Source organism: Aulonocara stuartgranti (assembly GCF_965226115.1).
Source record: "Aulonocara stuartgranti genome assembly, chromosome: 9".
Taxonomy (NCBI): Eukaryota; Metazoa; Chordata; class Actinopteri; order Cichliformes; family Cichlidae; genus Aulonocara; species Aulonocara stuartgranti.
Window position 1 is genome coordinate 15,785,840 of NC_138960.1, and position 25,471 is coordinate 15,811,310.

The 25,471-nt window shown below is 42.6% G+C and overlaps 1 protein-coding gene across 2 annotated transcripts in view; it reads right to left on the reverse strand.

The window, feature by feature from the left end:
* Positions 1-25,471, reverse strand: part of LOC309714738 (cadherin-10-like) — a 77,969-nt gene that overhangs the window by 49,418 nt on the left and 3,080 nt on the right. For both annotated transcript variants that reach the window (XM_082547404.1, XM_082547403.1), the window contains one exon: positions 2,575-2,971. In XM_082547404.1, the coding sequence (XP_082403530.1) occupies positions 2,575-2,808 (234 nt within the window). In that variant the 5' untranslated portion in view covers positions 2,809-2,971. The remainder of the gene's footprint in view (positions 1-2,574; positions 2,972-25,471) is intronic.

Sequence of the window (25,471 nt, forward strand, 5' to 3'; positions counted from 1 at the left end):
GCACTGGTGGGTGATACGTTTGATTTTCCCATCTGGCCAGTTTCAGACGTGGGGAAAGCCACAGTCCCATTATTTTACTTACAGCAAACACCATTATGGAAAGGCTTGTTGAAACAATGTATAAAAAATGAATATAAAATAACCTTTTAGGGATTATGTTTTTCAAGTCTTTTCAGCTTTTCTTAAGAAACATAGATTTCAGGGGATTAATATATTTTCTATATTTTGGAAAAAGGCAAAAGAACGTCTTCCAAAAAAAATTATAAAATATTTTTCATGTGCGTCATTTAAAGTGAGTCGTCATAAGTCTCAGGTTATTGCACGTAAAGTGACAAGTGTGCCCTTGACCTTGATGCAAGTGTGACCTTGCATAATATGAATAAAGATCCAGTAGGTGAGCATTCTGTGCAATTTGGATCAAATTACAGAATAACGATTTTTGCAAATTGTGGACAGAGAAAGAAGCGACGTCTTCTCACAGCATGAAACCCATGAACTAAAACCAAAAATGGCCTATTCTGATATCTTAGCGTCAGGTTTAGGGTCAGTTTTGGAGTTTGGAACGATAACTTACACCTCACTATGTTAAAATGTCTTGAATACAAATGTACAATTAAAAATAGAAAACTATTTAAAATTTTGTTTGTTTGGGTCCTAGGCCAACAGTGTTTCTTGGGAAAAAAAATTTGAGCAAAAATTGCCACAAAATTTGCAAAAGTAAGTACAGACTAGAACCAAAGTAACAAAGTATCCACTACCACATGTAGGCCTACATAAAACAGCAGTCCTACAGTGCCTGTGTTTGTGCAACTGAATCAAATTAAAAAAATCCTACTTTAAAAACACAAAACAAAAGAAAAAGTTTCAGTTTAATTTTGACAAAATCCAGCTGCAGATCAAGGAGACTGACGGCCTTGGCGTTATTCATTTAAATAATTAGATTCATCTAGTTGTTTGTCAAAGTCACACTTAACCACTGGAGACGGGGAAAAAAGAGCCAAATGTTGGTCTGGAGCCACAAGTTCAAGACCAGTCACTGTGACAATTTCACTGCTTTACACATTCAGATCACACACAAGCCCATGGTTTCAGTTCAAGATTTGGAGAACATTCATCAATACTCTATTTCTATTCATTTCTATTCAATTCTATTTAACCTTACTGTTCATTTTAAACTGACGCCAACTGAAAAGAGTAAACTTTAACTTCTGCTGTGAAAGTTTGATCTTAAATTTGACTTAAAGTACTATGCAAAAGGTCCTGAAAGGTCTTAAATGTAACTCGTTTACCTGCAGACACCCTGTTTACAAATCTGAATTCTCAAAGACGCCCTGATAGCAGACATATACAACCAATCTCCAGAATCTACTTTGCTGCAAACATCTTCATTACTACAGCAGTCATTGCTGTTGGCACTTTCTGGTGATCACTTATCAATTTTACAGTCCAGACAGTTTTCGTAATGACGTTGGAGATTCTGTATGTGCTGCTATTTTCTTTTCCAAACTATAATGCTGTTATGGCTGCTCTCACCAACTACTTCCTTTCATTCCCCGTGAACAAATTGAAGATGGAAATTGAAAAAAAAAATATGGGTGCAGTTTAAGCCACACCAAACGACACTTGGGCCCAAATTGAGAGCTATATGTGCATGTGTATAAAACTACGAAAACACGACTTGCTCGTTGTTATTATAAAAATAATTATAGTACATAAAATGAAAATTCTGACCATTTTTATACAGGTTTCACTATAAACATCTTATATTTTGCATCAATAGACTTTTCCCATGTTAAATCTTTCAAATGTGAGAGAATCAGGTCCAGCTCTCACTAGCCTGACCTCTGCCATTTATTTTATCCAAGTAAAAGCACCCCGAGAGCAGTGCACTCTGGTATTTTTCTTGTAAATCTTTCCTTCAGATTTTTACTTAAAGCATCCTAACTTCATAAATATTAAGTACCGACGGCACTTCTACGGGGATTTACTTTAATAGATGAACACCAGCACTATCTGAATTTGAATTAGCAACTATCTATAAGTCGAGATAGTAAATCTGAGGAGGCATTCAGTACCTACTTTTGTCACTTAGTGCTTTTTTATGCCTGACATGCTTTCTGTATGCAATGGATACGCTTTAGTGTCCACAAAAGAGTTTTAAGGTTCAATTTCCTGCCTTAATTAGCATATTATATTATGGCCATTTTGTTTTATTTCCATTGATGTGTCTGATTTATGTGCACTCACTGAAAAAGCTCTGAAAACTCATCTGCGGGGCTTATTGAGGTGTCTGTGCATGCACTTAAAACTGGTGCCTAGACAAAGCAGAACAAAAACCTAATCACTTTTTTGTTGTTTTTTATCACATGTTGTTTTGTTTAGCCTGTGTGTAATGCTTGTGTGTGAGTGGATGGTCGGATGTGGGCTCATCTTTAGTCATGACATGAAGCTGCTGTGTTTCATCTGCAGCAGGTTTCGGTGTAACAGAGCAGCTGCAGTTTGCATCTGCCTGTAGTGCAGATGCTCTGCTGCATCTGACAAAGAAAAAGGAAAGAAAGTTGAGCCTTGTACTACCTTTCCGACGTACTGCTTATCGGTCCCGGTGTACTCCTCCAACAAAAAGAACTGGTTCCACATCCAACCTCGCTTAGAGCGTCTCAGTGGCACTCCGTTGGCATCCTGTCCTGTCAGTCCTGACCCCCTCCGCCCCCCTGTAGTCCTTCTCAAGGCCCTGAGCCCTTGACCTGGAGAGCTGAGGTGGACCATGGCCCACAGCACCATTAATATGCAAACTTTCCTTCTATCCATGGCCACGCCACCACAGCCTTCTGTTTTCTTTCCACTCCTCAGTGGTCTGTGTCCAGGGTTTTTTTTTTGTTTGTTTTCAGTCAGAGTATCGGATCAGTTCTCATGCTGTAATCTACTGAAGCAGGAAAGGCTCCTCAGACTCACATTGGGCGGCAACCAGCATCTAGAACATTTACAAAGACAAAGCAGAGTGTCAATATTGGGAGGAGAGGAAGTAATTTGTTACTGCACAAGCTCTCGTTTTGTTTCATAACCTGTCGTTAACACCAGCTTAGTCTTCAGTGCACAATAACAAACATATATCTTTAAACACATCTTAAGAATCTACTGATATGAAGATCTATGAAGTCATTTTATAGCCACAAAACCTCAATCTTAAACATAAGGAAAAGAAGGAATTTATATTAGAAATGCAAAAAAAAAAAAATCATTTCACAAAGACATTTCCATCCAAATCCTTGCCTTTACATTTCCCTTCACTTCTCATCGCTGAATCGCTTCAGTGAGCTTTCACTTTCCCTCCAGATGGAACTGATCAGCAGGAAAAAACCTGCGCGCTACAGGTGGTTTACTGCTGCTGGGAGCTTTCGTTTGCTTTCGCAGGTGAACTGAAATTAATTAGTTGTAGATTTTGTAATGAGCCAAACCTTCAGCAAGGTGCAGCTTCTCAAATGTGAAGATTGGCAGTTTCTCTGTGCTTTACCACATTTCCTAAAATAAACATTGGTAGTCTCGACAGTTAATAGCCATGGGTGTGGTTGATATGAACAAACACAAGCTGTACTCCAAATGAAAGACAAAAATAAATAAATGGCTGAAAAAGTTTCACAGAGACAAACCTATAAAACAACCCAAAAGATGAAGATTCATTTTTGTTTTGGAGGCAGTCCAATGCTTGGACTTTTTGATCATTAAAACGGCTGCACAAAGTTTTCCAAGTCAGGTGCATCTCCAGAGCTCCAAGAGAACTGCTATCAAGAGCTCAAACCCACGACAATAAATAACTTCAAGCATGTAGGCAGCAACGGGTTTGCATTTTTCTGAATTCTATCACAATTAATTGCTGTATTATGAAAGTTTGTATGTAATTACCAACTTGACCCCTTTCTCGTCGCAGACCGATTCCATTGTGCTGCCATTTTCTTTCTGTCTTGATGCTTTGAGGTGGCAACTGACCGTGTGCAGCTGCAAACCTACTAAACAACTATTTCAAAGGAAATATATTTCAAGTTCATTGCACAGAGCTGCAGTAATTTGGGTTGTGCTGCAGTCTCCAACTAGTGTTTTCCCTAGTGTGTCTGCAGCATTATATTCACAGTTAATTTGGTCATGCAGTGCTTGATTTTCATGTTGCATTAGTGAAGCTGTGACAACATGAGTGCAGTGGGTAACTGGTTTGCATCTCCATTTTAGGAGAAAAGAATTTACATAAAAAACGCAATAATAATAATAATGAAAATCATCATCCATTTGTCATTGCTTGCTAAAGGCAGTGACCCATTAAGAGCAAATGTAAACATATCAGTGCAAGGCTTTGTTGAGTTAACATGATCACTTATTCTAATCAAACAGAAGGACTTGCAAATAATATTTGGCCTCTAATACAAGGCTGATGCAAATATAGCAATGCTGGCCTGTGCAGCTTAGATAAATAAATGCCCCGGGCATTGTTTAGGAAACGTTGTATATCATTATAATTTCAACATTTTTTACATTCTGTGAATAATAGAAGTGAAACTATCTAAATGCATCACCTTGGGATTATTTAAAAACCAACTAGGTGACCCAGAAAAAGCTACATCACCCTTATTTTTTATTCCCATATCAAACCTTACACGTTGAAATCAAAATGCTCACGTCAAAAGATTTCGTGAAAATCAAATACAGGAAAAGCTGGGCACAAGACCAACATGATAACAGGAATGCGAAGGGCAGACACGCTCACATTTCTGTATGCTGAATGTCAGTCATCTGATTGATGGGCAGGCTGAGTGCTGCCTAACACGATAAATTTAAGATTAGTATGTTTGCACATCAACGTATAGGCTTACATCTTGTACAGCATTTGTAGAGCTTTATCTGAATTAAGCCTCTGAATCAACATCTAATAGAGTACACGGCTGTATGTGGAGCGGCCCGTTCTATCTTTTTAAGCAATCTGCTTCTGCACACTTTATCTGACCCAGCAGAATGCCAATGGAGACCCTGGGCAATGTCGAGGCCCGTTTATTACCTTAAGATCAGGGTAAAGATACTGAACAAAATGACTGTTTGCAAACCATACAGAATGGCCCTTACGTGGGCGGCAGAATATCTGCGCTCTGTCATTTCTCCCACCCATTCTCTTTTTCTGTCCGCTGTCCTCCAAAGGCCAGTGAACACTGGCAAATGTAAGAGGGAAACGAAACAAGAAGAACAGCAACAGGACGGAGGTGGAGGAGGAGCAGAAGGTAAAAAGAGAAAGAAAGCCATGTATTATGCTTTTGTTCTCATTATTCCTCAGCGGCTGGGCGATATCCAGGCCGCCAATGTTCCTCAGCTGAGGTTTGGTAGGAGGGTTATCAGAGGGTCCGCTGGGGACCGTCTGCAACGTTCCTCCATATCGCGTGCTCTCAGAAGGTGGGAGCAGAGGGATGAGGGGCCTGGGGAGAGGGGCAGTGTAGCCCCAGTGTAAGGCAGGTTTGGTCAGCTTCCCTGCGCAGACTATATCAGAGAATGAGGAAACGATGTCTCTGGACATGAATTAAGTACCCTGACCTGCATGCAGAAGTGCAGCCAGATAGACTGAAGGGAGTGAGAGAAATGGAGCGAGAGAAGAGCAGGGAGAGGAAAGGTGTCGGCTGATGGGAGCAGAGCCGGTAGTGTTGTGCTGTTACAATACCAGAGTTTTTGCTGTAGATACAACACCTTAAGTTTAGTTTAAAATCTGATGCTGCAGAAATAAAGAAGAAAAAAACCCCACACATCAAACAACCGCTGAGATTCATACAAAACAGATGCCGCACTACATCGACTGGGACAGCTTTGCAGCAACTTTTGTACAGGGATTTTGATGTTGGTTGGGTGTCTTTGTAGCGGCTGCATATTTCTCCACTGTGCCAGTCTGTCAAGCTGTTTGTGGTGAAAAAGATTCGGTTCAAAACATAATGGAGAGTTTGATGCAATTGTGTGTTTTCAGCTTATTTGGCAATGTCTGCTGCATTGGCAGAGGTTCACGAAGACAGTTTGAATGTCTTATTTACTTTCACTCCTACAAGCCGATCCCAGAGATCAGCCAGGGCACAGACTCCAACGTCATGTAAAGATGCTTGTCGACTGAACTGTTTTTATTAACAATGCTGCAGCATGCTTTTGTTTGCCTTCCTTACATACCCAATGAAAAGAAAAGCGTCTCCTGGTGAGCTGGAGATCATCACAAAGTTTATCGGCAACCTTGTTTTGACAAAAGTTGAGATGCCGTGCAAAATGTAAACCAGGATACTGACTGGGAAGTGATTTAAACCATACACTTCATTGTATATCACAGATAGAAATGTGTGTATACATCTTTTTCTTTTTACTTTGGGCAACAGCATTTCGAGCTTCAGAGGTTTAAGACTCTAGTACTACCCAAACCCAATGTTTTACAGAAAAGCAAAACAGATTATTTTCTAAAAGAAATATGATTTTTTTTTGATGTGTGTCTTGGAAGAAGACTTTAATGAAAACAAAAACTATGTTTTCTGATTACCACGGGTTAGAGTTAAGGCTAGGGTTAGGACTGCTGGTTAATGCCTCAGCATCCAAAACTCAAAGCAATTCATATTGACACAAAGAGATTTTTGAAATTCTCTGAATCTCTTACTAATGTTATGCAGCATAGTTGATAATTTCCCCAGATTAATGCTAATAAGTCTTTCACAGTGGTGAGCCCGTTTACTTCTGAAATAGATGTGATTTTACTATTTTACACCCAATAATTTTACTGTTGTTGGTAATTAGTTAAATGTTGTCTTTACATTGTTTTTAATGAAAAACATAGTTTAAACGCTTTAAAACATTTTTATGCCCAAACCTTTATATTACATGTAGCACTTCTAAAACCAGAAGATTTTCAGACACATGTGTAGGTGTGCAATACTTTTTCCACAAGTACAATATTGTGCAAAAGGCTTGAATCACCCCTCATTATTATATCTTGCTAGGAAAATGGGAAATAGATGTGTTAATAGTATTAAAAAATAGTAAAAAATAGTAATTTATTGAAACATATAAGGCAAAAAGAATTTGTACAATCCTTGAATATTTGGCATATACACAATAATACAATAGTTCCCCAGGCTTCTTCAGAGCTCTTCTTTGAATCTTGCCTGGTTTTTGTTCCATCCTCTGTGAAGATGATGCCACACTGCTTCAATAATGTTGAATCTGGGCTCTGAGGAGGCCAATCCATGACTGATTGGTCTGTTTGGTATTTCTGTCATGCTAAAAAATAAAGCTGTTGCCAATCAGATGCTTTCCAGATGGTATTACATGGTGGATCAACATCTGTTGGTACTTTTTTTGTCTTCATTGTTCCATCAGTTTTAGAAAATGAAGCCCAACCATAACAAAGCCTCCAATGTGTTTTACTGCAGACTCTTACTGTTCTATTGCTGCTGATTTGAGTCTAGCTCTGGTGTAATTTGGCGTTCCTCGTTTTGTTCAAGTTTCTCTTTTATGCCGCTTCTTCTTTTGTTCGCCACTTGTTTAGTCATTTAAGGACACACTGCACACCATGCTGAGATATACCAAGTTTTTAGCTAATTGGTCTTCTGCAAATAACCTTGCTGGTATAAAAATACTATTTTATGCAAGTCAAACTGTGTTTTCTTTGGCATTTTTCATAAATTGATCTAAAGAAAAGGGAAAAAATTATGTGTTCTCACCACAGGCTGCTAATAACAAATATACAATTTCAAATTGGTTATTTGGTAAGTTGCCTGTTATGTGTTGACACAACGGTCCTTAACAAACACAGAAAACACTGTAAATGGTAATTTTCAAGGAAGAGGTGAATGTCTTCAGAAAGCCTAGAGAGCTACTGGTCAACACAACTTTAAAAACGTGGCAAATTGCAAAGACGTTTGGGTGACTCAAGACTTTTGCACAGTATTGTATTTAATTTAAAGGCCAAAACGTAGAGATATTTAGTTTAGACTTGTATCCAAGTTTCTTGAATATGAGAATCCATATGTGAGAAACAGTACCCATATTTAACTTGATATATACTAGAACCTTAAGCAGATAAACGACTATTAAAAAGACATGCTGATGAGTTTCCATTGTCCTTTTAAGGAACAAGTTACCTTTTGTACACATTTCAAAAGAGGACTGATCAGAATGGTCTTAAAAACTAACCATCTCTTCAGTTTCACAAGTGTTAAGTTGTTTATGACAAAAGAAAAATATCAGTAGAGCTGCTGCTGTTTATTTTTTCTTTGTATTCACAAGCGTGAATGATGGCGTGTCTTGTGGACTGCATTGTGGCACGACTTCAGAGAAAACCAGATTCTGTGATCTGTTAAACAAATGTCAAACCGAGTGTTTGTTTATGTCGCCTAGATGAGACGCTGAACTTCTGCATACAGGACACACGTGCCTAAAGTTAGATATCAGGTACTTACTGTGACAACACTAAGGGGCAAAAGGGGTGGGGAGTGAAGGAGAGGTAGAAACGTCCTGTCAGAGCAGCGTCAGCAGTCAGACTAGGAGACTGGCCCATCCATTACGCTACCTGTCTTCTAGAGGCAGCCAAGGCATGCCCTGTTTTCCCCTTATGAGGCAAATTGAAACTGGGGGTTAGGTCCCCTCTTTCTCTTTTCCCTCATGCGTTGCAGTTTATAGCAGTCCCCCCTCCTCCCCCCTCTCACATCTCCATCCCCATCCCCCGGCGTATGCCTGCTTTGCTTGCATAGGCCTAAGCTGATATGCATTATCGCTGGGCTTTTTCGCTGAAAGCCAGTCACTTTGCATGTGTCCTCTGCCTGGCTCAGCACGGGGTGGGGAGGGTGGGGGTGGGGGGAGACTTCCAGGTCAACAGTGCGTGCGCTGATGGAGGCAGGTGAAAGTGAGATGGACTGTCAGGCTTCTTAATAATGCCCGTAGAGAAATAGTCTCTCAGACCACCACCCTCCGCTTTCTACTGCAACTCACAGGCCAGACGCTCTGTTTCCTATCCAAATTTGTAAGATGACTGGATGATTTTTCCCCTGCTCTCTCTCTAGTTTTTTCCCTTTTTCATTTCCCTCCCCCAACTCCCTGCTCTCTCGACTTTATGAATTTACTTAATTGACGCTGGAGAGGAGCATGTGGGACTTTGTGCTATTGATTTGCTGTAGGCTTCAGCGTGGTTGGAAATACCAGCCAGTCTCTGGGGTGGACTCATGAAGCTTTCTACCTCCAGTCCCTCAGCACTGGGAAGCCGGCCTTTTCAATGGATTTCTTCATAATGTCACTGTGGAAAGCTAATGCTTTCACTACATAGAGGGCTCCACTGTCCCTAAGGAGCGCTCGCCCCATGACCACATTTGTCATACCCTAGAAGCCATATTGTACAGTCCCCTGCTCTGATAATTCTCTTGACAAGGGACCACGACCAGGAGTAAGTCAGCTAAAGCTTGATTTTTGCTACGTCAAAAAATGTCACGGCTGGTTAAGAATGCTGCGGTGCCACGTGGAGCCCAGTGGCTACGACAAAAACGCTTGCCTCTTTACATTTATACTCTATGAGGCTGACGTTGAATGAAAGAAAGGATGGAGATTTATGGGAATTTCTGGTTTCTTTTAACTTGGATCTTATTTTCAGTACTAAAATACATCATTTGTATTTGCCTTCCTTAAAGAAGTCTGAGAGATCAAGAGAACGCAAAACTTAAACTAGATACACCAAACCCAACTGAGGTCAAATTAGTTGGCAGAAAAAACAAAGAAGAAGAGAGAAAGATATCACTCTTGTAACAATGTGTCTACTGCATCCATCACAGTATGCAGACTGACTGTATTATACTATGAACAACAAAACTTGGGTGTGCACATTTTGTGTGTTTACCTAACGCCTCTCAAACAGCCCAACAGCGCAGTCATAGACCCCGTGGGAACCACAGGACTACGGAAAAATGTGCATTCCATGACTGGCTGGAAAGTGATTCCTGTGCGCTGCTGGGTGCTGCATCAAAAACCGCCTTATGATTGCTATGGTTACAGACAGTTTCCAGACAAGTTGGTGTCTTGCGTGCAACCGCTCGCCAACTACTCGTAAAGTGGTAGCGAAACATAAAAAAGGATGATCCAAATGTAAAATGAAGAACGTTCATCTGCAAAGTAAAATTTGTGCCTCACCGCTGCAGCCAACATGTTTCAAAAAGTGCAACTTTTACTCACTTTTCACACTTTTATTACTGCATGAGTAGATGGTGAGTGTTTGGAGACGCAACAACATGGTCTGTGCAAACTATAGGCACCAGTGGGAATCTGCTGGTGATCAAAGCAATTGCAAGGAGGGTTTTGGTGCAGTGCTGCATACCTCTTTGCAACCAATTTCACCAAGCAGCTGTCGGCGATGGCTTGCCAACCAGCTAGGTCACTCTCGGCCGGTTGTTGCCGGGGGCGCAGGCCTTTGTGACTTAAGCAGCAGCCTCTGATGCTGAAAATTGAGGTCACTGGTGCCAAAACTGAACAGAGTACATTAAGCTTAACTGAAAAACTGCCAAACTGTTGTATAAATATCAAAGAGCTAAATATATGTATGTATGGTACAAAAGTGATTTTGGTATCTATAGCTAAGTTCCCGATTTGTAACAACAATAGTTACAGGTTAATCTTCCTATTTTAATTGCACTGAGACCAAATCATGGATTATTGTGGTGTGGCCACTCTGATGGACAGGCTCCTGTTTCAGCTAGCTGTCTGATTTTCCATTAAGCATACTTGATGCAATTATTAGATACATAATACAATTTTCTCTACCAGTAATAATTATACATTCAAGAAATCCACATTGAAGTATCCTATTTGTGTTTTACTCAGAACTAAATAGCAGGTATTTATGTTTGTGCCATGCACTCATTTGGTCTATGCATTCGTCCAGATAAAAGGCAGACATAGACAATATGCATAGACTGTGGTCACTTCTGTGTGCAGAAAAACAACATGGCAGTGGCCAGAACGCCATAAACAAAACAAACAAAACCAATTAGCGATGCTGCACCATTATTATGCAGTTTAGGATTTTAACTCCAAATAAAGTTCATCTAAAGGTTCTGCTACTTCCTCTGTGTTTCTAGATCACACTTACGGTGAGTACAATGTAATTAAAACTGAGAAAACGGAGAAATTATGGTGGAGGACTACAGGCTAAACACAAGCCGTAATTAACCCTAATTTTCTGTTAAAGAAAGAAGAACCGGAGCAAAAACGTGTAACCGAAGAATAAAAATGAGTCTGCTCTTGTTCGAGCCATCTTCCTCGAACGCCCATTGCTGTAGGTGAATTTTGAAACAGAGGTCTCGTCTTTCCCTGTTTGCTTTCTCAGGGAGCACCATCGTCATAATGAAGGTGTGTAATAGAACATGACACCATAATTATATTCTCCCAGTTAAGAGGCAGTGTTTACAACAAGCACAAGGCTGCCTTTATTTTCTCCCTCCTTGCACACACACACACACTGGCTGCCTCGCCTGCCCCGTCTTCACTTCATATCATGTGCCATTTAATTGCATTAAAAAAAATGCTTGATGAAAAAATGAAAAAAGTAAATTGCTTTAAATTGCCTGTCACAGATTGTGTGGAGTCACCATAGAGCAATAAGACTTGTGCTTTGTGGTGGGTGCTGGGTAAGCAAGATTAATGTGTCTGCTGCCAATTTTAGAATGCCCCATGATTCTGCGCTCAAAGAATTGCCTGGGATAACATTTTGAATCAGAGCAATTAGTTATTAAATGCATCTATCGGGTTTATCGAACACAGGACCGTGAGGATAGAGACAGGGACAACGTGAGCTGCACAAATGCATTCATCAATACATATTGGATCTGGCCAGCTAATGGCCTTTTCTGTGAACATGGGCTGTTACAAACAGTGGGCCTGGGTGGCATTTTAGCCTAATCTAGAGTAGATTACTCCTCCTCTACTTCTCCCACCTTCTCTTCTCGTTTTTTTTATTTTTCCCTAACGAGGGATATGAGCGACACGGCAAAGCACCCTATCGCGCCCGTTGAGCCGAAGACTTGCACAGCAACCCAGAAAAAAACCCCGGGGGTGCAATTAAAAGTGAGAGAGGAGAATGTCAGCCGAGTGGCTGAGCAAGGGAGACGGGAAGGAGGAGGAGGAGGGTTGGGAACTGGTGCCACAGGTAACCTGGTCATGTTACAATCCACAGAGGAGGCCCTTATAAGGCTGCTAATGTGAGGAGGTGTCAGCAGCAGGTTGTTCTCTTTGGCCTCCCCGTTTCCTCGTCCTTGCTTCATCTCAGACTCGGTTTGTTAAGTCCAACTCAGAGTGGATGTCACAATCCATGTTATGCCACTCGCTGGAGAAATAGACAGCCTAAATTCCAAGCGTGAATAGGGAAACACTCGACCCAAATGTGGGAGTCTCCATTTGTCTTATTGCCCATGTGGGTTAGTGGTTCACAACCGACTTCCCTGAAGCCAATTATGAAAAAAAAAACTGAGCATCTGGGTGAACTTTTGCTCCCTTTTCCCGTTTTTGCAGCAAAATGGAAACCAAGACAGGAAAAAAAGCAATGTCTTCACAACCCTGTCAATATATATTGATCTTTTGTTTAGCTGAGAAACTCTGTCTAGACACACTGTCACATTGTCTTGAAAATAACTTCACTCCACTCCAATCTGATGTACAGACGTGCCCACTGCCTCACAGATTAAGGCAAGGAAATTGAACACTAAAAGGAGATTTCAGACAGATGGGGGATATTACCACAAAAGAAATTATATATTTAAAAAAATCTCCACAGATTGAGGAGGCCAAAATCATCATCATAAAACGCTGCAGAATAAACAGCTGAAAATCCCCAGTCAAATCGGAATGCAAAGCTGAACTGAAATTCCTCGCTGAACGCCTGCAAAACACCAGAGTCCTCTAGTCGAAATTAGGATTCAACCTGCAACATTGGAATAGCACCAAGATTTAGTTAAAGTTGCTCTAAGTCCCCTATCTGCTTCTAAATAGCACATTAAGTTTTCAGCAAAGATGTGTTACCAACAATTACCCCTATTCTCAGGGAAAGGATGTTATTAGATGTTTATCCACAGACTAATAATATATCTGAGGAAATATTTAGAAAGAAACGGGATGCGCTGCGTGTGAATCCGATAAATTGTAGACTATGTGATTAACCAATTTCCGGATCATACGTGTCGGGGATGTGAGGCTGTGCTTTTGAATGGACGACAGTAATCGAAACAAATTAGCTCATACTATCCCTGTCACACACACACACACATGCACACACAGATAGGGGGAGACCACAACATTCATCCCAGTGCACCGCTCCAGAGCTCACTGCAAACACATTACCTTGCCTCGCTGCCCAAATGCATACCAAATAACCCATATAAATCATACAATCTGGGCCAAGTCAATGAGAGCTATTTTGCCTGTTTTTCTAGTTATTTCCACTGTGCCATCATTCAGCAGAGCCCGCATCACTCAGACCGAGGCTCTCACAACCAAAGCTGGAGTGGCCCAGTTTAAAAGCCACAGAGGGCTCCTGAAGTAACCATTCCTCCAGCACACTTGATTTTATATGTCTCTTCAGTCTAGACTAAATTGTGGGTTGCCAGCTCTCCACACACTGCTTGGTCTTTCAGCTCACTCCCTATTCCTTCTTCCTGTCGTCACAAAAACAGAGATGGGCACCTTTGAACTTACAACAGTGTTTATGGCAAGTGACAGAGCAGCAGAAGAGTATCCTCTCAGTTCCTTCCCCTAGTGTGACATGAAGTGATTCCCAAACTTTCGTTTATCCCACTGAGTCCTGTCAGATGAACCTTTTCATACTCCCCTCAGGTTCAAATCAGCTAATTTAAGTCCATTTTACTGGATTACTCGAAGCTAAGTGATTAAATTCAGCTTATCCTTTAATCAGTTACACTTAGCAAGCTGTCATAACGTTGACTCATAAATACTGCCTGACTACCTCAGCCATTTGTCCACTGCTTACTTACATTTAGCAAACATGTTAGCAAACAGCTTCAACCACTTACCCATTATGTGTGTTTTACCAAACAATTTTATTCATCAATTACTTTTTTAACATTAACAATCTGAAGATGAATTTAAAGAAATTTCCACCTTGTGGGACAATTAAAGGATTATTCTATTCTATTCTGTTCTATTCTATTCTATTGTTAAGTACTTGTTTCAACTGCTTATGATTGACAGAAGTAGCTACTTTTATGTCGTTGAAAATCACCAAGAAACACTTTGTCTGCCAAACACTTATATATGATTGGAAAGCCATGTAGATGTTTGGTAAACAATCCATATAGTTCTATAGAAGATAACAGCAGTTATCGCCCCCTGGTGGCCATTAAAAATAATGTAGGTTTAAGGCAAATCTTTTTTTTTTACTGTCGATGCTGTTTATGAACATTTTTGACTGCAAGCCATATCTCTAGTTACTTATTTCAAACTTTTTATTTACAGCTTTACTTATATTTTTTTAACAGTTACAAAGTTTTAATTTGTATCCACATTTTTAGTTTGATCATTTTTAGTTTGATCATTTAACATTTTATTCATATTTTTAATAAACTTTTAAAATATTTGCATTGATTCTTAGCTATTACACAAAAAATGTGTATTAATACTTTTAGAAAACGTTAGAAACATTTTCATGAAAGTTGAATGGGTGACAGTGACATTTTGGCTTATTTATTTATTTATTTATTTATTTATTTATTTGCTATTTTAATAGTAATTACTGTTCTTGAATTTTTTTATATTCTATAACTCTGCAGTTTCTCTCTGAGAAGCACTTTATTTATATAGCACTTTTTTTTAAACAAGGTCATAAAGCTTCCTCTTCTTTGTATTATTATTATTATCATCATTATTATTATTATCATTATTATCATCATTATAAGCATACCTCTGAAATAGTTTTATAAATAACCTTTTTATAAAGAGTTCAAAGCGCTTCCATACTACTGGCTGTTCAGATGTTATCTATACTTTTAGTGAGCTTCACTTATTGGCTGTTACCTAACTATACACCTGACTATTTTGTTTGTCTCTACTGCTTAGATCAAACAACTACTCTAGTTAAGCATTACTGTATTAAGGTGGCATGAGTGTGTGACAGATCTAGGTCCAAATAATTACTTTAAGCCCTGAAAAAATATGATTTCAGACTATGACATCATAAACAACAGAGACTCTCACATTTGAGCAAGCAGCTTCTGATTCCACATCCGAGAATTAATTGACTAAATGGGAGCTTAAAATCATTATCTCCCCTCGCCAGTTCTTCAGTTCTGTGCTAGGGGCTAATAAATGGAGGCCTGATTTTGCTAAATGTCCTCGTGAAAAGATTAATAATGTCTAGTACCCTGGTGGCAAACAGATGTGGTTGTCCTCTGCTCGATGGCAGAACAAATGGGCATGAGATGTCCTCGTGCATAAAGAGCAAAGAAATAATAGCTTAATGGCATTCATCCTGTGACACGTTAGCAGATGAGACAGCCTGAGTTGTTTGCTTTCCTATGTGTTCACCGGAGCACATGTTTTGTCACCAGCAGCCGTGTGGTCTAACACAGCCCTCTTCTGAAGGACTGACAATGGCAGAGGGGGGTTAGGGACGGGAGGAGGGAAGAGGCTCAATGGAGGGTCTGCCGGCTTCCTGCATTTCCCACTGTGGCCTTTGTGGTAATACACTGGTGGTTATGGGAGCCTCCGTCTCTATGCAAATCAGTGTTTGCTTCCCAAGTGTTTGCATGGCTCATGTGAAGTCAAGCGCAAGAGTCTGGCTTTTCTGTATATTTAGCCTTGCACAGTCTGGAGGCCAAAAGGCCAGAGAGCATGCATAGGTGTAGGGATAATATTCACAGTAAACCAGGCAATTAAAAGGCTGTTATATCTGTATCAATTACATTGTTTTTCTTCCGTTCTAATACTACCCTTCCAGGATATTAGATTAAGACGGAGCCATTGCTTTTAAATGATGGTACGTCTCATGAAGCAGATGCATTGATTGGGCTACACAAAGGTCAAACTCGGTGCACTGAATTGAAAATCAGTGGAGGAGTTGTGTTCCCACGTTTGTCTCAGCCTCCCTGTTGTGACAATTACACGAAAGGCAGCAACGTGGAAGCACATTTCCATTCAGCCGTATATTGACTGTAACAGCAGGTCAGCAGCAAGGCAGCTACAAACACAATCGTCACAAAACCCTAAATAATACATGGAGCTAAAACAAAGACATCACCAACTTAAAATATGACCCCAATAAAAGGCTGCACAGAGAAAATGTGTTTCCCCCTTTGACTAAGAGTAATGACCTTCCCACAGAAGCCCACCATAAAAATCACACAGAGACAGTTAGGAGCACCTGTTTTTATATTATTAACAGTTGAGGCTTTACACATGTTCACAAGCTAGAGACATGCATGGCTTTTGACTCTTCGTAAATTGGACAAAATTCCTCTCAAACCGCACCCGACTAAAACCAGCGAGGCAGCCGAGTGTCAAGAAAGCCATTTGTCACGGGCAAGACTCCTGCAAGGATATCAGCCTAGCCTTGGGATAGAAAAAAGCACCACAAATGAAAACAGTATAAATTGTATGAATACCACTCAAGAATAAGCCGCAGACTTTGTGAAGGCTTCTGAATTTAAATGGCGCATATAAATACATATTTTGGTAGCAATGCTCCTTAAGAAATGAAAGGAGGGTATTTGCTGCCTTCTCCTTTTTGAACAGATCCGGCTGGTAAATAAGGGTCTTTCAATCCGACCACGTCAAAAAAGATTCAGGCATCGTCTCAGATGCAGAACAGACGGCCATGATCTCCTCTGACCTTAACTGTTACTCATGTTTATTTACCTCTGCTCGTTACCCCTGAGGGACAGCGGCCTCATCACTAAAATGAGCGCTGAGATGGCTTGCTTTTTTTGTTTTTTCTTTTCAATTCCACTCCCGGGAATGGATGACTCTAATGAACAAAGAAGCCCGATTGATCCGAGTTAGCGTTTGATTCCCCGGCACTGCCGAGGCCCACGCTTCAATATGCTGGCCTGCCAGCAGAGCACCCCTTGAACTTTGCTGTACACACATCTTTAATCACACTCACCTTTTCCATGGCTGGTGTGACTTCCAGCTTATTTGTAATTACCAAGCTCCTCGGGGGGGGGGGGGTTGGCTCAACAACAGGCCCGGCCATAGGTCAAAGAGAGACACTGTAGCTGGCCATATGGGCTCCGGGGCCTAGGGGCAGAGAGTGGGTGGACGGCCGGCATTGGCACCGGGAAGTTACCAGAATGGTCAGAGCAGGAGATTGAATTATTCAGAGACAGGAGACAGCCTTATCGAGCAGCGGCCACATTGCACTGACGTTTTCACCCCAGTTTCTATTTCCCATTTCACACCTGGACTATTGCCAGATAGGATATGTTCAGGCACCTCGTTTTACCCCAGATTCACAATCACCAGCCACCAGTCAAAAGAGGGTATAGTGCGTTATCTATCACCACCTTACCACCCGCAGCACCTCCTCCCTTCCCTCGTCTGTTGTCACCCAAGCAGCAACAGCATGGTGTTATTACAGATAAACAATCAATACTGCATTAACGTGTCCGCGGAGGCTAGCCGGCGTTAAACAGGCAGACGAGGAAAATAACTCAAGCCAATGTCTCGTGGACTTCAAGCATTGCTCACATATATACACGTACGGTGTATATAAAACTCAAGCTACTTTCTTTCATTATCCCCAGCCATCATTTCTTTGTGTTTGAGGTCAGTGGATACATTTCTTTTCCTTCCTCTCCTCACTGGTCACAGAATAAAACTCCACTGCATTAAAGAAGTAATACCCTACTTTATAGCAAAGGTGACCATGGATATTGGAGAGCAGGGACCCATACGATCGATTTGGAGCGAGGAATGGAAATTTTAACATGATTCCCAGCCAGGCATTTTAACTTGGGGAGTACTGGACCCTCTCTTTTGATGATTGCTTCCAATCCGACTTCCATTTCAAAATTCTGACGACGTCTTTATTTGGGGAAAGGGCAGCGAGCGAGGCGAGCCCTGGTGCCTCGCTGATGGCTGTGTGGTCCTCTTCCTCTTTGCAAAGCTTCTGTGCGGCACATTTGCATCTACATTCCCAGTGCAACTGAAAAAATGAAGGCTTTTCTTTTCTTGGTCCAGAACTTCTGTGAAAAAATGAAAACAAAGGCTTTCTTATGAGGAAGCCTTAATAGTCCCTCCCTCTCCCAGACTGGAATTAAATACTCTTCATTCCATCCTCATTCATTAAGCCCCCACGCCCACAACCTTAACACCATACGGGGCTATGAAATACTTCGCACACACAAAATAAAGGAGTTGGACTTGGCTGAATGAGTGCGGCGACTGTTTACTAATACTGCTGCTCACTCTGCTTTATTACAGAGTGCCAGGCTTTCCATTACTGCGAAGGGAGAGAGAGAAAAGGAGGAAGAAGCAGAGGAGGGAGCGGGCAGCATGGAATAAAGCGAGAGGGAAAGAGAGACTGCCAACGTCAGATTAAAAGAAGAAGAAGAAGAAGAAGAAAAAACCACGGCTCAGTTGATTTACACCTTCATTACTCTCCCCTAACTCTGCTTATTGCAAATCATGATGCTGCTTTATGAGCTGAATCCTCTATTACGACAAGGCCGGGAAGACAGTGCTTTAGTCCATAAAGCAACCGTACAGTAACCGCCACCCGGCAGCACCCGACCCACTCATCCTCCCGCCCCAGCTGCCAGGGGGAAGGGAAGCGAGGCAGAGCCCAAGTCGCTGCCGAAACTTGTTCTAGCGCGCAAATCCCGAGCTTGCTCGCTTGTCCCCTTCCTGGCCGCTTGCCCGTGGACAACACACCCCGATATCTCCGAGCCAGATGCCAAGGAAGTGTGACGCAAAGCTCTGTGGCTACGTCTGGAAGGAACTCACAGCGAGTGTTTAATGTTACGTGAGCGCTGCCATATTTAAGTCAACAAACATGTAGGCCATTGGAGGCGTGTGTTTACTGCTTCCCTGCCACCAAGTGAGGAGGTGCTACTGATGCGTTTACTCGAAGAGCCTTTGGGGGATATGTGTGTATTTAGATAGAGAGCAGTATGGCTTTTTAAAAAAAAACTTTTATTTATTGAACCAAGGGGAGGTCTTCAGAGCACACTTGCTCTTTTTCTTGCTGTGATTGAATTTGTGAGTGTGTGTGTGTCAAGAAAGAGACGGCGAAGGAAGCCGGGTGCAGGACCTAAATAATCAGCAGATAGGCTGAGGCATGTAGGTGAGCGCGGGTGTCAGTGTGCTGATGTAAACAGGGCGCCTGTGCAGGAGGCACCCTGGATGGAGGTTTGTTCTGTGTATGTAACACGCTGCTCTGGCTTGGCCTGTCTGACTCCCATCTGGAACAGAGTTGACAGAAAAGTTGACAGATGCTTCACCGACGTCCATTATTTATGAGACTGAGGAGATCCACACTGCATTTCACAAGTGTCTGCTTCTGCTACTGTAGGTCGAGTTCTGACATTGTACTCCGTGTGTGTGCGTATGTGTGTGTGCGCGCACCTGCTGCCTCATGTTTGTGTGCAAAGGCTGATGAACCGGTAGCTCAAGGTATCATATCCACTTTTTTGCACATTAGCTCAAGCACACCAATGTGTGCTTGGGTACTCTTGTTTGCACATTCACTCTAGTGAACGCCAGACCTAAGTAACCACTCCACCTGCCTATGTGAGTCTAACCCTTGACCTCTGGAGTGTCACTATATCCCTGGTAGGCAGGCTCAAGCACGGAGGACCGTACACCAGCAGGCTCCGGCTCTCTTAAAACCCACTTAAAGGCTTACAGCTGGGAGGCCTGACCATCGGATTGAATTAAGGCTATGATTAATTGAATCTAGTGGTGAGTAACTTGAATGACTGATGTCTCGTAGGACCAAAGGTCCAGACACAATGCTTCAGAGTAAAGCTATATTCATTCAGTCAGTGACATCACAGCCAGCTTCAGCGTGCCTGAGGCATGGATGGTTGCCTCTAATATTATTGCTCGAAGTGCCGCTTTAAGCCCAATACCACCGGCGGTTCTGCTGCTCCTGCTCCTAACAGCGCCAATGTTAATGAGAGGCACAATATAATTAATACAAATGGAATGTTTAATGCAATTTTTCCATTTCAAAGAAATTCCCCCGGCATCTTTCCCAACAATGAATTCAACTCTGTTGCATTGTCCTCAGGCAAACAATAACCCACGTTTGGCATTGCCTCCATTAGATCAAACTCAATTATTGCAGAGCGCTTAAAGCTCTTCCAGCACAAGGCTGGACTCTAAGGCTGCCTGCTCCAGCAACGTGAAAGTCCTCCGGCAGGTCCTGGCCCATTTGTCTTTGACGGACAGCGGCGTCAAACAGTAATTGGGCGCCTGTGACACATCTGTTTGTCAGTTATTCATGTCAGAGCACAGTGTTCAGCTGCTTGGGGTCTTAAACAATGACCTTTTCTCAAAGGGGACAGGTTTCCCCCTTATGTCTGAGGGACGCTCAGGGTATTATTTAGCTTGAAACAGCAGCGTTCTGTTATTGGTGTGTCCCATGTTGCAGCAGAAAGCTCCTATTGTGTCCTTCCCCGAGGAATATACAGTCCCACGGCGGCGCACACACTTTGATTCGACAGGTAGCTTGTGCGGAGGTCTTTCTATTTCTCTCGCTCACAATGAACCATCCTAATGTTTTGAGAGGTAGGAGAACAATGGCAGAAACCTCTCTTTTTCACTCCTGAGACTGAAAGTAAATAGGACCTTTGCTGATGTGTTTGCCTGTTCATTTACAGCACCTCAGAATACAGCCTGCACATTGTAGCTCTCTGGGAAGAAAAAGAAGAAGAAAAAAAACAAACCTCACAAAGGCATTCTACAGGACAATAGCACAGCGAAGGAAACAGGCGCACAATAGAGTCCAGATATCATTCACAACATAGACAGGAGACCATTATCCACAGAAGGAGGGGCCCATGTGAAGGTGACAGGTTTGGGAGACAGAGGAATTGTGCGCTCAGTGCTGCCACCAAGACAACAGCATCCCTGAAGCCTAACCTATAAGGACAGGTTTTACTGCGCCAATGCCCGCTGGGTTGAGGTGTTACACGTCATCTGCAATAACCTGGATCATTACTCCTGGAGGCTGTTAAAGGGGAAAATCACATCATTCTGCTTTCGCCGCTGCCAAGAAAAATTGACACGCTAAAAGTCATACAAAGACACACCTCAATATGCACACGCACGCACGAAGGCCCACAAACAACCTCAGCATCGCCCTCTCTCGCAAACAGACACATACGCGTAATTACGCAGCCGCGATCTATCACGTACTGTCAGTGGTGTCTGGGGGGTTAACATACCAAGGCATCCCAACAGCGTCCCACCAGCCAGCGTTGCCTGAAGCTGACAGCTCTCGCTGCTGCTGCCTTGCAGGGGTAAAGTAAGCATCATTATTGCCTTCTCTCACCATACCTCTCTGCACTTCCCTATTTTACAACTCTCCCTTATTTCATCCACCACTCGACCCTTTCCCTTCACTGCCTTCTCTGTCTTCATTGTACTCCAGTCAGGCGCTAATGCTCCTTGTCCTGTGGCTGGACTCTCTGATCTCCTATTACCCTCTCGTCATCCAACAGTCAATATTACCAACTCCCACCCCCCCAAACCCACCCACCTCCTGACCAATCCTCCCCTCTTCCTCCCTTTGCTTTCACAAAAGTCTCAAAAGTCAGACAGACAATTTTGCCCCTCTCCACCCACCCCTTCCACCCCTCCAAGCTCGTCTTCCATACACTTATTAACTAGCTGTCATGTTCAGCAGCCTTCCCCCAGACAGTGTTTAGCGTTCCTCAGTCCTCTTACTGCAGTCAGAGTTAAGCCTCTGGGCTTTGCACAGACAGGAATCCAACTAGAAGGGAAAGGCAGGACCTGCGGACACGATCTGTCTACTGCACTCACTCGCACTCTCGCTCCTGAGCCAGGTACCTCAAAGGCAGCGCTGAAACACACACATCATACAAGACGTTACCTACATGATGGGTTTTCTTAAATTAAACACAGGCGAAGGAGCTAGATTACAGAATCTAAGAATTCATCCAGGGATGGAACAATTACTTGTGATTAACCAAGTTTTCTTAAATGACGCAAGATCCTCTCAAGACAAAATAGCACTCATTTTGGGGTTTAAATTTGTGGGTGAATTTTCACCTCTCTAGGAAGCTACAGTTTCACCTCTGTCACTTAATCTGTATGTCAGCGTGGTGTCTGAAACACCCACGAACAAATTTCCATGAAATTTGCCAGAGAGATCAGCCTCAAGCCTGAGAAGGGTTGATTAGATTTTGATAGTGATCTGGATCTGTGATTTCCACTATTAGATGATTATTGTTTTCCACCCCCACCCACCCACATACTGGATATAGAGATTTAATTCAAAATCCAATCCGCAGTCTAACGGTATGCTCGCTGGGTCAAAAAATCGATTTCACCTCGAATTTAAGAACCAAGGAATGTTCAGTGTCCTTGAAGGTGGGCTCCATCCAGTTTCTGCTCATATTTTCGATGACATCCAGGAAAGAATTCAACTCCTGGGCTCGACTCATTGTGTGGTACCTACAATAGTGGATTTGTCATCTGCCCCGTCGTTCTCCACCCTCCCCATCCCAGGGCAAATGGTGTAAGAAATGAGACGTGGCTGGTGGATAGACTTTCATGCCCCTGCTTTACCAGTGTCATTTCCGCAACTCTGAAATTGTGCCATGGTCTACGGGGCTTTGTTGTAAATCACTATCTCCCACTGTCAGACTGCAGTCTGCTGCACACTGTGGATGCCGGGCTTTCTGCTGCCTCCTGGGTGACTAATATATCTTGTTAAATTGTGCTGAGAAGCGTGCGGAGAACTGTACACCTTCGCTCTTTGTACTGTGTTTGTTTGCTAGCATTTGTGCTTGTGTGTGTGTGTGTGTGTGTGTGTGCGCGCCTCTTTCCATATGTGTGTGAGCCTGCGCCTGTGCATCTGTGTCTACATTTCGTGGCTGAACAGGAAGGTGAGGATGTTACTTTTGCAAATACGTTCGCTAAACTCCACAAGTCTGTCAGGCTTTGTTGGTAATTCAGTTAGATTGCCATTCGGTTAGCTCAACCACCACATAGTGTCGGAGCTGTGAAGCTATCTCTCAGCCACTTCATAATTAGAAAAGCTGTGGAGCCAAGCCACAGTTTGAGGGGGAAGAGGGACCAAAAAAAAAGAAAAAACTGTTGGCAGACTGCGTTATTCAACATTGGCAGTGATTTACTGCGTCTCCCACCCCAAAGACACGAATCTAAGTGATTTCATAGTCACATCCGTCCTACTGTGCCATACTGTAAAAAGCTGCACTCGTCTTTTATCACAAGTTCATGCGCTCTTTACTATCAGCTTCATCCAGCAATGTGCATTACATCACACACACACACACACACACACACACACACACACACACACACACATACCACATCTCTGTCCAACCACTTTGAAAACAGATTTAGGAGTATATTTCTGTGTAATTGGTGTTCTCCTACACGAAGCAGGAAGTGATAATTAGTCATTGTTAAGTGAGGTATAAATTGTCAGATCTGTGTGGATTTATCTTCTCAGCACACAGAGTGGAGAATAGGCCTTTTTCGGAGGGATTTATACAGACTCTATAGGGATGTTCAACCCTCCTGGCCATCGTCCAGCTCGCAAATCCCTTCAGCTGAAACCTGTCGAGAAGCAGCCTTCGCGTGGCTTAACTGTATCCCATCTAATTCTTGTGTCTTTTTTAGTCATAGCAAATTCACTCTGAGACTCAGGTTGACCTTCAGAGGCAAGGTGAGGGCGGACCCTGACAATACGAATCTAATAACCAGAAGTAGACGTCACAAATTCCTGCCTTCTCTGTGAGTCTGTGGGTGAGAAACACGCGTCTCGCCTTATTTTGGTTTCCATGCAATTACGGATCTGACGGCTCCATAAATAGGCGTCTCTGAAGGGAATCTGTCTCATTAGTAAAGGAGCAAGTTAAGAAGTCACCATTGTGGCAGCAGAAAATTTGCTCTAATGGTCACAAGAAGCCTGGAGAAATAAAAGACAGCGTCACGTATTTAGTGGAAGGGGGGGAAACTTCAGATTTGAAAGGAAGAGAAAAAGAGAAGAAAAACAGAGAGACCTAGTTGGCTGGCACTGAAAGAAGCAACTCCAGATAAATATTTGGCACAAGAAAATCTTAGGAGGAATCCCGGAGCACTCGCAGAACAAACAACGTCATGATTTATTATCACATCATACAGACCGTGACTAATGCACTCAAACAATCAAGGTGCATCTACTGAACTACAATGCCCAGGGGTGCTCTCTGCCTCTGACTTCAAACATTCGTAAGCGAGGCACACACACACAGACGGACACACACACACACATTAGAGCCACTCGCCGTGCACGCAGGCTCAACAAATGCCCACAAGTATCCAAACACGCTCACAGGAGAGGAAAAGAGGGCCGCAGAGATCACCATAGGGGATCGAAGGGTGCTTCAGCACAGACCGCTGGGATGTGATTTTATTAGCTCCAGATGCCACTGCAGAGAGGGCTAGAACCGTTCAATATTACGAGCAGGACACATCAAAATGATGCTGCCCATCTGGAGCACAAATAATGTAATCAGCTCGGGTCACCGGTCATCGTCGTCTGGCCATCGGGTAAACCCACCATCCGGTGACGTCAGCGCTCACAGGGACAGACAGGAGCCGGCCGGCAGAGTGAGACTGGAGCTTTTTGGAATAGCCCCTGAGCTGCTGCACATGCCCCACAGAGGAGAGATATATGTGGGAGAAGAGGGAGATGAAATGTGAGGGACTGTCTATTGTAATCTGAGCTCTGCTTTAGAAAATGCTGATGGCTGGAATATGTCTATCCCCCCTCCGCCTGTCAAACCAGTTCAGCAATATCGCTTAAAAATGTCTTCATGCGAAGCTCCAGCGCAGCCGGCGCGATAAACACATACATGATGTACTGTATGATCTCCACACACATGCACACATACAGACTGTTTGCAGAGCCTTTAAATATTCAGTACCTGCCATGTTTTCTGTTTGACTTTGATCAGCCACAGATTCGACTCTGTCCCTTTCATCTCAAAACTTCAAACCAGCAAATGAAAAACCTGGACCACAGAAGCTATTCTGGCTAAGACAATCTCCTTTCACCACGCTGCTTTGTGCTATATAGAAACAGGTGGGAAGTTGTTCCTGTAAAAAGGCAAGCAGCGAAGTTAACCCACTATTTTCAGATGTAAAGCTTTTTTCTTTCTTTTTCTCCCTTATCTTCGGATAAGAGGAGCTCTTGTTTGTAATTTTAAAAGCATGTGTGAAGAGGCGTGCTTAT